Source organism: Podarcis erhardii (assembly GCF_964252035.2).
Source record: "Podarcis erhardii genome assembly, chromosome: 6".
In the NCBI taxonomy this organism is placed as follows: domain Eukaryota; kingdom Metazoa; phylum Chordata; class Lepidosauria; order Squamata; family Lacertidae; genus Podarcis; species Podarcis erhardii.
The window spans coordinates 35,472,735-35,490,688 of NC_138510.1; the positions used below are offsets into that span (position 1 = coordinate 35,472,735).

Consider the following 17,954-nt stretch of genomic DNA (forward strand, 5'->3'; position numbering starts at 1 on the left):
CAGATCCGAGGGGCGTTTCCAATGGAAACGGCAAACCCCGCTGCCCTTGAAAGGAGCGCCTCCATGTTACGTGCGCCAAGGCACAGGCCGAGAACATGGAGGGTTGGCTTCCCCGAGCCTAAACCCAGGAGACGGGCCCTCGTGGCGGGACCTGCCGCCCGTGACGCTGCTGAGCATGGCCTGAAAGATCAGCCGGGGCACCTTGTTCGGGAGCGAGATCCGCCGGCCGCGGGGAGAGCCGCTTTGGGGCGCGCAGGCACGGGCAGAGCGCCGTCCTCTTCCGCGGCTGCTTCGCCTGCAGCATCCTAAAGGAAAGGCTCCCCTTTGTGGCTTCACGCGCCACGTGGCTCCCCCGCCACAGCTCGACCCCGGCAAGCTGCGCAGCGCCGCACTTACTTTTTTTCCATTGCACCCCGCTATATTCAGTTCCTCGCGCGCGCCTTTTAGTTGCCATCTTCACGCGGGTTAAGATCAGCTGAGCCCAAGTTCCCAAGTTTCTCGCCTCTGGATCGGCACAGGTCCTCTCTCTCTCTCTCTCTGATCAAGCCCAACCGATCAGCCGAAGTCCTAGACAACGACTGAAAGGGACAGGAATCCACTCCGAACTTGTCTTCAGGATGATTCTAGAGTTCTTTGCGCTTCCAAACGGCCAACGAAGTATTTTTACCGGTCCTGAGAGCATCCGCAACCGCTGCTGAAAGAAACACCAGGCCATTTCTGGAGAAGGCGAGCCAGCCTTTATATAGTCGACTCTGGCCTCACCTGGCCAGAACAATACAATTCAAATGTAAATCACATCACGTTTTAGCGCCTTTGTGAATAAAGTTTTAAGTGCTTCACGCTTAGTCCTACGGTCCAATCAACATTAACGTAGATCAGCCTTTTGAGGGGCAAATCTAATCAGCAAGAGTGGTTGCCAAGAGGGATAACTGAATATAGTAAATCTGTAGTTTCAAAACACTCTTAATGCTGTGATCCTGCCGTTTCGCAAGGCAAGGGAAGTTCAACGTTCTTGTAAATTGAAATCTGAAAGGGGCTAATGGTCATGAGATAACATGCTCATTTATCATGGCTTCTAAGAGCATTTAGCAATTCAGTACATTTGCCTAGGGCAAAGCTAAAAGTTTACTATCCTTATTTTACAGATGGGTCCAACAACAGTTCAACATTTCAATAGGGTACAAGTATACAGAACAAGTAGGCTCACTTTTAAGTAGAATGCCACTCTGCCTCCATTATTCCCCTCTAAACAAAGTCAGTATCTGCAATAAAAATTAACAAAAATGTTAGTTTCAACTTAGAATTAATAAACACTGAAGGCTTTGCACTGCCTACAAATGAATGGTTTGGGGATTTTTCCAGTTGGGGCTGGATGCTCTCTAGGCCAAACACCAGGACCCTGCAGCTCAGGGATGCCCCAAATGACCACACAGATGATTGGGCAGCAGCAAACAGGGCTAGTTCAGAGCCCATCCAGGCTGACACTATTCACTGCAGAAACTTTCTTACTATTTTATGGCAAAGAGACAGCTGGCCAGGCATGTACATAATGCTCTTTAAAGAAAAAAACTTTAAAAATGTATTATTCTTTTCTACTACAAAATGGTGCTTATTCCCAAGTAAATTTATTTACCACCCAGGCAGGAGAAGCAAAGCTCATTTTGTTCCTGCAGTCATGATGCTATGATTTAAGTGTGTTTAAAATGCAAAACTGCACATGCTCAGAGCATGTTTTTAAAATCAGGGTTGGCATGCTTCCCCCCCTCAACGTGATAGCAGTGGGGGGGAGGACAGAAAAGAAGTGTTAATTTGGACCTTCACAACTGAAATATCTTTCCTTACAATATACAGGTTCAAGAGGAAAAGGGGGGCATTCTTCCCTTTTCTACTTTCCAGTATCATGTCTAGCAATAAAAATGGTCACATTTTAGTCTAGAAACCCTTATCTAGTACAGCAGAGAAATGTTTGTGGGAGTGGGGGGAAAAACACTGTCCTTTCTCCCTCCCCCAAGGCCTGAACAGAAGTATTTTGTTATATATCCCCATTAGTGCTAAACTGCCCATTTTACTGTAACCTACTATCCTCTCTTGAGTACATCTGTCTTTTATAAACTGAAACATTACTTAAGAGTTTCAGGTGGAGTCTGTTAGGCACAGAAATAGCTGGGTTACTGAAGCTTAAAAGCCCATTTCTCAGGTTGCTTCTAGACTTCACTCATGAGAGGAGCAAAGGCAAATGTCTTGTGCTTCCTGGGTCTGCCCCTCTCTGTCATGTCTAAAGTAGAAATTTGATGCAACCTTTTGCTGTGAGATGTACACGCTATCCCCAAGTTGTCTCCATTCCCCCCCCCCAGTAGAGTTCCTGCTTTTTAATAGCTGCATGAGATGCTAAAACAGTAAAGCTTTCCTAGCATAGGTATATAGTAGTGGAGGAGAAAGCATCACCTGTTAAATATCTTGCTGTGCAGCAGCTAAAGACACAAGGCCCAGCTATTACATGCAACATAACACACCAAGCAAATGGTTTCCTTTTAGGGATGGTTTCTAACTCAGTGTTAGAGCATCTACCGTATTTTTCGCTCTATAAGACGCACCAGACCATAAGACGCACCTAGTTTTTGGAAGAGGAAAACAAGAAGAAAAATATTCTGAATCCCAGAAGCCAGAACAGCAAGAGGGATCAGTGGCTTAGCGTGGGTTGTCAGCACCCGGGGCAAGGCAAGTAATTTGCGCCCCCTAACCCGTGGATTTGCGCACCCTAACCCTAACCCTCAGATGTTGCGCCCGGTGCGGCCGGCCCCCCCCTGCACCCCCCACTCTACGCCACTGAGAGGGATCGCTGCACAGCGAAAGCAGCAATCCCTGTTGCTGTTCTGGCTTCTGGGATAGCTGCGCAGCCTGCATTCGTTCCATAAGACGCACACACATTTCCCCTTACTTTTTAGGAAGGAAAAAGTGAGTCTTATAGAGCAAAAAATACGGTACTTTGCATACTAGAAAGTCCTGGGTTCAATCCCAGGCAGCTCCATGTAGGGCTGGGAGAGAGCCAGTTCTGAAATCCTGGGGAGCAGCTGCAAATTGGTGTGGATCATACTAATACGAGATGGATCAATGGTCTGACTCAGGATAAGGCAGTTTCCTTTTTGGCTATTTTCTAGTGTAGGTATAAAAAGGTAAAGGACCTCTGTCCAGTCGTGAATGACTCTGGGGTTGCAGCGCTCATCTCGCTTTACTGGCCAAGGGATCTGACGTTTGTCCGCAGACAGTTTTTCCAGGTCATGTAGCCAGCATGACTAAGCCACTTCTGGCGAAACTAGAGCAGCGCAGAAAAACGCCATTTACCTTCCCACCGGAGTGGTACCTATTTATCCACTTGCACTTTGACGTGCTCTCGAACTGCTAGGTTGGCAGGAGCTGGGACCGAACAACAGGAGCTCACCCCATCACGGGGATTCAAACCACTGACCTTCCGATTGGCAAGCCCTAGGATCAGTGGTAGCAAGTTCTACTGATAGCAGAATTAGTGGCTGCCCTCCAGATCTTTAATATACATTCAAAGCTCACACACAGTACACCCCAAGGATTAGGAGAATTACAATTAGTTAAGAAAGGCATTTTAGGTCTGTGAGAAGTAAAGTACAGATCCCAGGATTCTTTGGGCAGGGGTAAATATGCTTTAAAGGTATGGCGTGTATGCAACCAGTGTCACATTCTTGCAAGGGATGTTTAACTCTGTTTCCCCTAAATTGGAGTAAGAAAGGTCAAAAGCATCTGAATAGTAGCCTTTTCACCCTTCTGAAAGCAGTGTTGCAACCAGAAACAGTATTTTACAGGGGAAGGAGGCTGAAAGTTAAACCCTTAACAAGAACACATCCAGCTACAATCTAGGGATTGCAGAGGGGACCAGGGAGCTGCTAAGAAAACTCCAGAACCATTTCTAGTCTCTCTGCCAACCTAAGAGTCAAAATCCTAAACCAGGGGTAGGCGGCCTAAGGGCCGGGGGCCGGATGTGGCCCAATCGCCTTCTCAATCCGGACCGTGGACGGTGCGGGAATCAGTGTGCTTTTACATGAGTAGACTGTGTCCTTTTATTTCAAATGCATCTCTGGGTTATTTGTGGGGCCTGCCTGGTGTTTTTAAATGAGTAGAATGTGTGCTTTTATTTAGAATGCATCTCTGGGTTATTTGTGGGGCATAGGAATTCGTTCATATTTTGTTTCAAAATATAGTCCAGGGCCCACCGCATGGTCTGAGGGATGGTGGACTGACCCCCTGCTGAAAAAGTTTGCTGACCCCTGGTCTGAACCTTTGAAATTCATAAAGTTTCCTTCCAAACCAGTGCTTCACCTGGGATAGAGGCATTAACATGATAAAAAGGGGTTGATGGCCCATCTGAGAGGAATTATTGGGCCTGGGCAGACAGAAGTTGCCATGGTGATGAAGTGTGTGTTTGAGGTGACAGGAAAAAAGAATCTTTAGAGCAAGGTGTGTTGGGAAGATGAAAGAGATAAAAAAGACTGAGATCCATCTTGTATAGGTTCTTTGAAGGCTGGCTGGGAGAGATGCCAATGGCTCCACTGCTGATGGTCTGGGCACTGACCAGATCCAAACCTGCTTTCCTTCAGCAAACTGGCTGCATCATGCTTTTTCAGTGTATGGCACATGAGTGTGTTGTAAACGAAAATCTGCCCTTTTCCCTTACGGAGTATCCAAGAGCCCATATAGAGTCCTTACGTAGGTTCCCTATTGGTAGGAGAAAATAACAGAGGCCAACCAGAGAATATTGAGAAGCAAAGCAGCTAGTAAGCCTGATCTTTAATCATCTGTTGCAACAGGGTCCTCACTCCCCACACGCAGGAGGGAGGAGGAACCCAGAACAATGGCGCGCAAGGCCTTATATAGACATTTTTAATTCTCTGCCCTGGAGCTCAAGACCACCCCTCCATACATCACAGAAGGGGTGTAACCCAAGACCACCCCCCACAAACATCATATCTGCATCACAGAAAAGGTGTTGTTTTTCCTGTCTGCCAGGTTATCTGATTGCCTTTCCTGATAGCCTTTCCTGATAGTCTGTCACCCATTAAAATGCTGATTACTCAATTCCTGAGACAATGGGAAGGCTCCCTGACCCCGCCCCCTCCTTGCAGAGAAAACTTTTGGTTGGTTTGGGAATCAAAAATGATTTCAGGTCAGTCTTCCTGTGCTGATCTATGTAAATGCTTGGTTGGTACACTTAAACATTTAACATCTATCTAAGACCTCAAAATTCCTATCACAATACCCCCTTTGGTGCTAGAATTTTTCTTTAAAAATTTTGCTCCACAAATATGGTATGCTGTAAATGGATGCCTTTGTGTAAATATAGGATATCACATAAAAATAACACATGTTGCATTTTGCTACTGAATTACTTGCGGCATTCTAATACTTTGGAAGAAACATTTACTCAATAGTGGTCTATGTTTCTCACTTAGCAGGAAGGTCCAGTAACGATTGGAAATGCAGTTTGTTTTGTTTCTGCCTTTTTTGTGTGTTCTCAGGTGTCAAACTTAGCTCTCCTCCATCATACCACAGCAGCAACAATCCCTGGTGAATCCCTTTAGGGCTTTCATATAGACCGTGTCACCTTGCCATAGGTTTGGACATGTCGTGAGAGAGATATCCTTGCCTTAACCTTTCTATGGGATTTTATTATTATAGGCTCTGGTTTTGCACTGTGGGGAAGTTGCTCACTTGCCCTTAAGGGACGAAAAAGCTAGTTGCAGTCTGGGTACACTTGTCGAATTCAAACTGAGTCCAATTAGAATTTAGATAGTGCCATGGTTCTCAGCTTTTCAAACCAATCTGTAAAAAAAATTCTAAAAAGGGCACCTGTCCAAATTAGTCAATTTAACTCTATAAGGAATCATTCCTGCTAAATCAAGGCATATATACCTTCATGCATTTGCTGTTTCATGGATCCTGAAGCTTGCCTTTTTTGTATGAAATGAATTAAAATAATTTAAAAATGGTTAGAGAAGGTTGGCAGAGTGCCACTGCAGAGTGCCAGGTGGAACATGATCTAATCTAAATACTGGATTACGCAATAACCTGATCTATTAGCAGGCTTAAAATGCGTGAGAATCCTCCACTGGTGTAAGCAATAAGACACTATATATTGAACATAAAAACAATTACAGGACACACAATAATTGGGTCCCCCCTTTGTGGAACTAACATACTGTCAGACACATTTTAGCATTCCTACATAATATCACACAACAAACGAATTAAATATCAGTTGCATATCTTGAGGCAATTGTGATCTTTTACATATCTTTTCAATCCTGGAGCACAGTCTTGAGGTTTAAAAGTGAGAGAGTGTCCTTGCAATTCAACTTTCCCCCTTTTGTCAGCCCCCCTCCCCCATTAGTCTATTTCCTTTGGAAAGAGATAGCTGTGGCCACTCTGGTCTCTTTTGTTGTTGCTGCTGCTGCTGCTGCAGGTAATAAATAGCCTTGCAATCAGGAGGAATTGGGCTGAGGGTTTTCCATCATTGGGTCTGCATTAACATCTGTAGAAGGGATATCCTGTAAGGGGTTTTTTAGGGACTTAAAGACACAGTTAGAAAAGGAAGGGGCAAAAGCCAAAAATAAAAATAAAAATCTCCTTGAGTTATCTTAGGAAGCTACAAATAATAAAATCTTAGTGTGTTAAGCATTTTATTCATTTGAATATTATTATCACATTTCCATATAATTATTGTTATTATCTACTAAGTTTGTTTGCTTTCATTCACTTAGTTACTCCACATATACAGGAAGAAAAGGGTAGAAATACAAGAAAGGTGAAAACAAAAATAAAAAATTAGATTACCAGTCAGATGAAAACAGACTTGACACAAAGAATTAGGTATTATTAAATAATACAAAGATATTATCAAAACCACACAGATTACTATTGGACTGAAAAATAGGAAAACATTGGGAAAAGGCTTAAAATTCACCATGTGCTATCTGATAAAAGAGAACTTCATGAAAATGGCTTACATATGGTACCTGATCCCATCCAAATCAGTCAGAATAAATAAATATCAGCAATAAGTTTTGGAGATGCAACAAAATGAAGGAACCTTATTCAACATGTGATGGACATGGACATGTCCCCAAAGTAAAAGAAAAAAGAAAAAAGGACATGACCTATGAGGAACCAAAAATAAACAAATGCTAAAACACACAATTGTTAAAGAAACTCTACGCTTATCTATTTTGGCATTCTAACAATGAGCATCCCAAATGAAAATAAAAGAGTGTTTCTTGATGTGATAACATCGGCTAGAATGTTAATAGCAAAATACTGGGAAATGAGTTAATACCAAGAAAAGATGAATGGCAATTTAAAGTTGTGCAAGTACCTTGAACTAGCCACAATGACAGAACTAATAAGAAATACTCAGGCGAAAAGGTAAACAAATACCATTCCACAAACAATGTTTGGTTGTGCTTAGATTAATTTCATAGACATAATGGAAAAACTGATTAATAAATGAAAACAGATTATTTGTAACTTAAAAATTGTCAAAGCCACTAACACAAATGCAATTACTTTTCTGAGAACCTTGGATATAGAATATTTAAATTACTGTTTGTATCCCCTCATTATTATTTGTGCTGTGGGAGAAAAGAAGGGAAAAACACTTTTTTAATTTGTTTAGTCTTCTTAGAGGTTCACGTATCCTGTTTGAAAGGGGAAATTGTTTCATGTGAAAATCTGTCAGGAAATGCTGTTCCTAAAATGCATAGGTATATATACATTTTAGGAACATTATAAAATTCCTAATTTTATAATGTTCCTAAAATGTATATATACCTATGCATTTATAAAATTCCTAATTTTATAACTATAAAATTATAAAATTAACTATAAAACTATAAAATTCCTAATTTTATAACTATTATAATTTTATAACTATTATAACTATTATTCTAATTTTATAACTATTATAAAATTATAAAATTCATTTTTTCCTTTTCCTTTTCCTTTTCTTTTTTTTTAAGTAAAAACTACTCAAGATTCAAACTTATAGTAGGAGTACTCTGATATTTATACCTGTGGAAAGAATTTGGCATGTTAGATTTGGAACTTGGCAACCTCTTGACTTTTGATGGTCCAGTACTTAACCCCTTTTGTTTTGTTTTTTAAGTAGCCCCTGGGGCAAAGGACACATAAGGGTGATTTCCCTCAATGGTTCCAAGTTTTTACATAAAGAAATTTGAATATTTTTTTCTCCTGCAGGGCAGAGCTTTGTCAGTTCTTGGTTTAAACCAGGTGGGAAGTAAGCACCAACCGGGCTTCTTTCCCATCAGGAGTCTGCGGGTTCATTTCTTTTGAATGAGGTGCACCCATTTTCTAAGACTGACAAACTCTGAAAAGGGGAACCTAGAAAAACTCCTTAACTGGAAACGTGGGTAAGCTCGAAAAGGGGTTGGACCTGGCAAACTCGGAAGGGAAAGGGACCTGGGGAAACCTGGACAAACTCCAAAAAAGGGGGTCTGGGGAAACCTGGACAACTCCAAAGGGGGAAGGAGCTGGGCAAACTCTGAAGGGTCCGAAAAGGGGGAAACCTGGACAAACTCTGAAAGGGAGGACCTGGACAAACTTTGAAAGGTCAGGAAGGAGGAAATCTGGACAAACTCCGAAAGGGGAACCCTCCCTCTTTTAATTTTTGTTCATCCCAACCCACTACCCATGTGGGTTGTCCTGGCGATCCTGGGATCTCTTGACTGGTTGTTTAAGGCTGGCCTGATCGAGCTTTGCTTCCTCCGGTTAACCCCGCTGGACCTCCAGTTATTTCCAGACCCTGGGATTGCTGGAGGACTGCAGGAGGTTATTCCTCCTGGCAAACTGCCTGGTGTGCGCTGGATCACCAGTCCTTCCTCGCTCCCAGAATCCGGGTAAGCAAATGTCCCTTCATGCGTCGCCATCTGTTGTAAACGAAAACCTGCCCTTTTCCCTTATGTGGTATCCAAGAGCCCATATAGAGTCCTTACATAGGTTCCCTATTGGTAGGAGAAAATAACAGAGGCCAACCCAGAAATTCCTATCACAAGTGCAAGATATTAAATTTCCTATTATTTGTATGTCTGTATGAATTATACATACATATTACATTCACAAGGGCCAAATAGATATGGTGACACTATGTTGGGGTTGTCATATTTCCAAAAGTGAAAGGCCAGACACAAAAGTTGCTAAGCTTTTTTTGGCAAAGATTTTGACAAACTGCTTCCGGCTATGTCTGGGAAATTCTGGATGTATTTCCTACTATATGGAGATTAGACCATACCTCCCATGAGTAGAAATAAGTACTTTTTCAATAATTTGATTGGTTATTAAAAGCCACCAAGATTAGAATGTTATGCACATACTTACATAGGTAAAATTCCTGTTGAGTTTAGTGGGACATTTCTGAGTATACGTGCACATAATCGAACTAAAGGACAGGAAAACTACAATCAATTGATATAGGTCAGAAATTTAATTGTAATCATGGCTTCAGGGGACCCCCAATAATCAAAGATTATTATTATTATTATTATTTTAGTATGCAGTTGGACAGAAAATGTGGTTGGGGGAATAATGCAATTGGAAAGCTGATTATGTGCAGTCTGAAAAATGGGAGGGGGTTACATATTAGGCAAATGTTTTTATTAAGATCTTAAATAACAGACAATTAAAGGAACAGCATGTACATAGATTATATAAGTGTAAAATGTTCTCAGTTTTCAGATTTAAAACAAACTGCCCAGGCCATATTAAAACACCACCTTTTTGGCCAGATCCTCATCTTCTTCACCTGATATCATAGTTTGTTTTAGAGGCAACTGCTGAACTGATCGGACCAGTTTCTTTGTTAAGCTAATGGCCTAAGCTTAGGCTATAAGCACCCCCCATGTGGATGGCCAAAGACCTGTTGGGTCTTCCTTCTATCCCACCTGGATGAATGGCAAGTCATACTTGAAGTAGAAGAACACTAGTCAGGGCTTAACCTTTTGTCCAAGTCTTGGGCTGGAAGCTGGGAAGAGACACAGAGGCATGTCTTGCTCTGTGTGCAGAATCCAGTGCTTATAGCTATGTGAAGGAAGAAGTTAGTGAGAGGAAGTGAGAAGGGGTGCAGCCCCTAGTCATAGATCAAAATAAAGAGATCAACGTAAGCAACTGAAAAATCATGTCTGTGGGGGCAAAAAATCATTTCCAGAAAGCAAAGCAAACTTGTCTGAACCATAATGCAGTTTAATGTAGCCTTTGTTGGTATGGACTGACTACTGTGCAATCAGTGTGATTACTAGCACAGCCGATGAGCATTCCACTGTCAGTCTGCAAGGGCAACAGCAAATTCCTGTGTCTATAGAACTTCCCCAGCTTTGCTGTGTTTTTCTCTCCAGGGTTGCAATGGCAAAACCCCTCGGGAGATGTGCTGCAGAACACACTAAATGCTATTTGTAGCTCACATTTTGTGTCTTTTTGCCATTATTTAAGCGGCAACAGTAGTAGTAGTTTGATGGCATCAGGAGCTCATGGGGGTTAGGGGGAGGAAACCAGAGGCTTGATAGGAGATGGGGGCTAACAGCTAAGTATATGTATGCCATCTTGGGTTTAATGACAAAAGGACGGAAGGATAGAATTGTAAGGAAAAAAACAATCTGCAAGCAGTCGCACCTCCAGTGAAATCAAGCTTGTAGATGATTCCTCCCCTCTCATTTTATCCTCACAACAAACAAATGAACCAGGGTAGGCTGTGAGATGACTAGCTCAAGGGCTGTGCACACACCACACATTGAAAGCTCATTCCTGCCCCCTGAGAATCCTGAGAACTGTAATTACTTCTCACAGAACTGCAATTCCCAGCACTCTTAGCAAACTACAGATCCCCGGATTATTGGGGGGGGGTACTTTTTAATGTATGGTGTATACACAGCCAAGGTAACCCAGTGAGTTTCATGGCAGAGTGGGGATTTGAGCCCGAATATCCCCTTTTCCGATCCAGCAATCTAAAGCGCCTGCTGCTGATCACATCCCTATAAGCATTTTGAAATTCATGGCACTTAAAAATACTTTCCGACCAAAAAATTACATTGAAATGTATGTTTCAGTGAACAAAAATGTCTATAATGTTTTAAACTTGCATGAAGGAGAATTTACATATCGCCAGCTCTTATTTAGAGGCTGATCCAAGCCTTGTTAAAAATTGGAGGATGTCTCCCTTTGTGATAGTTACAGGTAGGTAGCCGTATTGGTCTGCTGTAGTCGAAACAAACAAACAAAAAAATTCTTCCAGTAGCACCTTAGAGACCAACTAAGTTTTTTATTGGTATGAGCTTTTTTGTGCATGCACACTTCTTCAGATACACTGAAACAGAAGTCACCAGACCCTTATATATAGTGACAGGGTGGGGAGGGGTATTACTCAGAAGGATGGTGGGAATGGGTGATTAGCTGATAGATGTGGTAAACCTGTTAATGACTGTTAACGACTGCAATTGGTCTTACAGGAAAAAGCAAGGTGTGAGATGGCTAAAAATAGCTTCATCTTGTATAATGAGATAAGAATCCAATGTCTCTATTCAGACCAGGTCTCTCCATGGTTTTAAGTTTGGTAGTAAACTGCAATTCTGCAACCTCTCTTTCCAGTCTATTTCTCAAATTGTTTGAAGAAGTTAAAACAGTTCAACGCATCATCAGAGATCTACCACCTCTCCTAGACAATGACAATTCTCTTTCTCAAGCTCTGGGAGGAAGACCTTTCATTGCCTACAGACAGCCACCCAATCTTAAAGAACTCCTCACCCACAGTAGGAGAACACTTCAATCTCCCAGGACATTCTATACAAGATCTCAAAGTAGCTGTCCTATTACAAAACAATTTCGGAAATAGATACATGATAAAGCTATTTTTAGCCATCTCATCCCTTGCTTTTTCCTGTAAGACCAATTGCAGTCATTAACCCTCTCACTATATATAAGGGTCTGGTGACTTCTGTTTCAGTGTATCTGAAGAAGTGTGCATGCACACAAAAGCTCATACCAATAACAAACTTAGTTGGTCTCTAAGGTGCTTATTATTTTGTTCCGTTTGTGCTAGTTTCAGGAAGAGATTTTTAAAAGCTGCCTTTAATATGGACTTGAGTTTTTCCTTTAGGAAAATCAGACAGAAAAAGAACCTGCTTTTCCTGCTGCTGCAATGGTAGGTTGACACTCCTCACTCTCATATGACAAAGGACATTGTGCAGCTGCCTCATCTCCACAGCATAATGATTTAAAATAAAAACAACCTCCTTTTACCTTCAGTTCACCCCTATCCCCCATTGTTACCCAACAGGAACAACTGGGAAACTTATGTTGTCACTCAGTGCAACCCTATTATTAACAGAGTTTGCACATGAAAGGGGAAAAAAATACATCCCTTATCTCCTTTGTCAGATGTTACCCTGACCAGTGTTCTGGGCAAAACCCATACACTGCTGTCCTTTCTAATGGATATGTTTGCATGAAACAGTAAAAAATAATTTGACTAAACTGTAGATTTCATTGTGAAATACAGTAACTTGAAACTAGTATCTTATTGAATAACAAAACATGTAGAATCAGACTCCGAACACAGTGGGAGGGGGAAGGATTGCTATAAAACGCCTCACCCTCGTATAATAAACTATCTGTAATCATTTTTCTTTGAGTGTGATGGGGGATGGAGAATAACAGCTTAATTACCTACTTGGAATGTGCAATACCTTAACTACCAATTTCCAAAATTCCAATGAAAATGTGCTGAGAAACACAGGGAAGCACTTTCATAATAAAAAATGGTGACTAAATATGCATTTACATCTTGATTTTAGATTTCATGCTTTAGAATGTGGACACTTTTGACCACACTGGGAAACTTTACTGTTTGAGATGAGAAACACTTTTCTTTCTTTCTTTTTAAAAAAGTAACCTTTTGTTTGGCTACTGTTGTAAGTGGAACCATTTCTTTGTAGCAAGAGGCTGTTTTCAGTGTTATCTGTAGTAGGACTTAAATAAGATACTACCTCTCAAGAACTTTCATGATTCTCTCTATATATGGAAGTGAATAGCTTCGGTACAAAAAATAAGGTCAAAGTGCTTTTCTGAATGTGAGCCCAAACCCAGGGTAAAATATGTAGGAAATTTTGTAAACAGCTCAAATCAGTTTCCTTTTCTGCTAGGTGGGGGAAGCGTAGGTCTTCCTGTTACACAATGTTTGTGTCAACAGCAGGAAAATGTGAGGCTATTTGACAGCAGACAGCAATGAAGCAGCCAAAAAACGGAAGCTCTCTATTACCGTCAGTGGGGCTACAATTTCTGCCCAATTGCAATGTAGAAAGATTACTAGAGCCATAACGAGAATGAGTGACTCTCAGAACCAAGTATTTAAAAAGGGAGATAAGAATATCATCCTAGAAACTGAGTGCTGAATATTTTTCATCTTCTAATGCAGGGAAAACCCCACCACCCTATCCTGGTCTTTAAAGTTTGAACTGCAAAAATTAGCAGGAGGTTTTAATGCCATTGAGCTAAACATGATCACACACTAAAAGGCTGAGGAGATAAGGAATCTATATAAGGAACCCTTATATATAGTGAGAGGGTGGGGAGGGGTATTACTCAAAAGGGTGGTGGGAATGGGTGATTAGCTGATAGGTGTGGTAAACCTGTTGACAACTGTTAACAACTGCATTTGGTCTTACAGGAAAAAGCATGGGGTGAGATGGCTAAAAATAGCTGTCTCATGGATTCTTACCTCATTATACATGATAAAGCTATTTTTAGCCATCTCACCCCTTGCTTTTTCCTCTAAGACCAATTGCAGTCATTAACAGTCTTAACAGGTTTACCACACCTATTAGCCAATCACCCATTCCCACCACCCTTTTGAGTAATACTCCTCCTCACCCTCTCACTATATATAAGGGTCTGGTGACTTCTGTTTCAGTGTATCCGAAGAAGTGTGCATGCACATGAAAGTTCATAACAATAACTAAGTTAGTTGGTCTGTAAGGTGCTACTGGATTTTTTTTAAAAAAAAATTAATTCCCCCCAACAATATTTAAATCAGTCCAGCCCTTGTTTGTAAAGTTAGCAGAGTTGGAATAGCCAGTCCAGCCCTTGTTTGTAGAGTTAGCAGAGTTGGAATAGCCCCTGAACTCTCTCCTGTCCTTTTAACAGCAAAATTCACCAGGTGAAACATTTCATGGCACACCATCAGTGACTAATAATAGCAGGGTTCCTGTGCCACTAAGAAGTTGGGACAGGCAGAAATTCAAGAGGTGCAGCTTTCCCTTCCACTGATGGGAAAAGTTGTAAAAGTATTGCCTGTCCCACAAGAGTACAGGAACCGTGCTTGGCTGGGGTTAGATAGTTAGGACAGGAGTGTCCAAACTGCTTTTGCTCATCTTACACCAAGCCCAAAGGAGACAGTTGATGGCCTTGGCAGAAAGAGCACACAACAGCAATTGAGGGTAGAAGTGTCATTTGCTCTGTCGCACAGCAAAGGACTGAGCTGCCAGTGATAAGATTCAAATATAGAAACTGTGCTAAGAGCTCAGTGCAGACAACTTGACAGGAGAGGTTGACCTTGCTCCTGAGTTCCGAGGTTGCCCAATTGAAAATGAGGCCTAGAGCTCTCAGAAACACTATTTAATATTTTCAGTCTTCCTATAAGCCTTGCTTCTGGAAAACCATGTTCATTATATAATGCTGATAAAAGTGGCAGAGCCCAAACAGGTAGGGGATGGAGCTGCGAGCCAAGAAAATTCTCAAGAGCATGCCTGAGCCAGCGCTTCTCGTGAATAGTGCTTATGTGGAAGGATATGAATAACCTTGTAATTTCCCAGGCTTGGTAGCTATACTTGTGCTCCTCAAAGAAGTGTGAGGTGTTCTTTTGCATTCAAAGAGTAGAGGATGAGGTGTCAATAGTCTAAGCCAGGGGTCAGCAACCTAAGGTCATTTGACCGGTCCACAAGCCACCCCCAAACTGAGCTGCCTGTGGTGCTGGAAATCAAGTCTGTGCAAACACAGACGCCGAAAATCATGGGTGCACATGCGCAGATGCCGTAAATCACGGGCGCAGGCACTTATGCACACGCAAGATCTGGCCCATGGAGGGATCTCAGCAGGACTGATCCGGCCCAGGCAAGATAAACCTTGCTGACCCCTGGCCTAAGCCATGGATAGGCAAACTAAGGCCCGGGGGCCGGATCCGACCCAATCGCCCTCTAAATCTGGCCCGCGGACAGTCCGGAAATCAGCATGTTTTTACATGAGTAGAATGTGTCCTTTTATTTAAAATGCATCTCTGGGTTATTTGTGGGGCATAGGAACTTGTTCATTTTTTTTCTTCAGAATATAGTCTGCCCCCCCTCCAGGTCTGAGGGATAATGGACTGGCCCCCTGCTGAAAAAGTTTGCTAAGCAGCCTCAACCTGGAAATTTGCATACTGAGGCTGGCACGAAGTGGTTAATTGTTTGTATAAGGATTTGAGAAATAATTCCATGTTGATTGGCCCATACCTGGGAGAAGACTGATGTTAGGGTTTTTAAGAAAGAAAAGAAACAAGTAGGCATGCAAGTTAAAACAAACCAAGGGATTTTAAAAGCCACAGTCATAACACAGATGCAAATTCTCGCCTTGCTGATGCAGCAAAGATAGATAAAAGGGAACCCAAAGCTAGAGACTGTATCTTCTATGGAGGTCTCACTTTGCAGTATTTTGTGTTCCTGGCATCCCCACAGAAGGATTTCATAGGTTGAGTCTTTCTTGATCTAATTTTAGACAACTGGATAGCTCAGTCAATAGAGTATGAGACTCATAATCCCAGGGTTGTGAGTTTGAGCCCTGCGTTTGGTGAAAGATTTCTGCATTGCAATGGGTTGGACTGGATGCCCCTCGTGGCCCCTTCCAACCAATTCTATGATGCTATGATTCTATATGCCATTTGCTTGGCTTCCAAGAGCATTGCAAGGACTATAGCTCAATGGTAGAGCATTTGGTTTGGATCCAGAAGATTCCAGGTTCAATCCCTGGCTTTTCCAGGCAGGGCTGGAAATATCTCTTCTGAAACCATGGAGAGCTGCTGCCAGTCAGTGCATGCAATGCTGAGCTATATGAACTAGTGGTTTGTGTAGGTATAAATAGCTTCCTGTGTTGTTGTTGTTTACCCATCCTTCATGCTAAGGTCCCAGGCCAGGTTCCTATTTCTTGACACACTTGAAACATCTTCACAACTCAGGTTGCTTCCTTAGTAAAAGTGTTTGAAGATATCAGATGTGTATTCACATGATGCTTCAGTTCATGGCTGTCATTTATCACTTTGTGTTACAGTCTCCTGCCTAATGGTTGTCACAACAGCTATGTGAGGTAAGTCACTATTAACCCCATTGTGCAGATGTGGGAACTAAGACTGGCAGCAACTTGCTCAACCCTCCCACATGGAATTAGATGCTAGAATATGTATATTGAATTCTTAACAATTTATTGTAATTCCCTCGCCCACAACCGGGATTGCTATTTGCCCCTGTCACCCACTGCTTCCAGTTTCGGATGATACATTTTAAGAACGACGTTGACAAAGTGTGCGAACCAAAATGGTGAAGGGTCTGGAAACCAAGATTAATTTCAATGGGTAGACTCAATGAAATTAATGAAGCTAAATAACTTGTGTGCATTGATTTCAATGGGTTTGTTCTCTTTTTTAAAAATGTATTTTTATTAAAGATTTTCTTGATTTACAAAGGCATGTGCAATGTCTCTCTCTCGTTTTTTTCCCCACGTAACACCTTTTTTAAAAAAATAAATAAATAATTGGTTTCATTTGTTGAGACATTAGTAAGAATGGGGTCAATGGGTTTGTTCTGAGTAGAACTAACATTGGCTACAACTCCAGGTCCTCTGAGTAATGGTTGAAAGAGCTGGACAAGTTTAGCCTAGACAGAAGAGAATATTAAGGCATGAGAATTTTATTTAAATATCTGAAGGTCTGTCATTCAGAAGGTGAAGCAGACTCAGTGGGTAAGAATTTAGTGGAAGCACGTTTCAGATAAACAGAGGAGTAGCAGGAGCAGGTAGAACAGACTGCTTCCAGGAGAGCCAGTGTGGTGTAGTGGTTAAGAGCGGTAGTCTCGTAATCTGGTGAACTGGGTTTGATTCCCCGCTCCTCCACATGCAGCTGCTGGGTGACCTTGGGCAAGTCACACTTCTTTGAAGTCTCTCAGCCCCACTCACCTCACAGAGTGTTTGTTGTGGGGGAGGAAGGGAAAGGAGAATGTTAGCCGCTTTGAGATTCCTTAAAGGGAGTGAAAGGCGGGATATCAAATCCAAACTCTTCTTCCTACTGATTTAAGCAGAGACTGGGAGTGGTGGCCATCGGTTGTGAATTTTGAAGTGGCAAGTTTTCTTCATTGAGCAGAAAGTTGGACTAGATGATATCCAAAGTCGCTTCCAGTTATTCTATGCCTCTGTGTGAAATTGTTCTGGCCATGTCTTCTAGCTGGAAAGAGGCAATTCATACAGAGGCACACAGAGGGTGTGGGTTCCTCTAAAGATGGGTTAATCTCTATTTCTACATTGGGAGCTGCTGAGCAATCTAAATGAATGTCTGGTTTAGAGTTGAGAACATAAATAGCTGCACCCAGCAGAGCTGAATGAATAGAAACATTTTCATGAATGCAATAACTCATAAAGAGACACAGTGGGCAGCCTCCCATGATTTAGCTGTACAGGAGCCCTCAATTGTTTCAAGAATCAATTTCTCATAGCATAGTAGCAGTTTTATCATGCCAGTTTGGGAATTAATTCCCGGCTGCAATAGTCATGTTCTGGTTACGTGTTGTTATTAGGCAAAGGTTTTGGTGGTGGTGAGAAACGCTCTGATTTGATTTTTCCTGGAAGGGGATGTT

The 17,954-nt window shown here is 42.0% G+C and overlaps 1 protein-coding gene across 4 annotated transcripts in view; it reads right to left on the minus strand.

Annotated features, from left to right (window-relative positions):
• The window catches only part of HIPK1 (homeodomain interacting protein kinase 1), a 39,374-nt gene extending 38,545 nt beyond the window's left edge, over window positions 1-829 (minus strand). For 3 of the 4 annotated variants that reach the window (XM_081866718.1, XM_081866717.1, XM_081866716.1), the window contains exon 1: window positions 202-829. In XM_081866718.1, coding sequence (XP_081722844.1) covers window positions 202-454 — 253 coding nt within the window. In that variant the 5' untranslated portion in view covers window positions 455-829. The remainder of the gene's footprint in view (window positions 1-201) is intronic. The other variant, XM_081866715.1, reaches the window with a different exon arrangement.
• Between the last annotated feature and the right edge of the window lie 17,125 nt (window positions 830-17,954).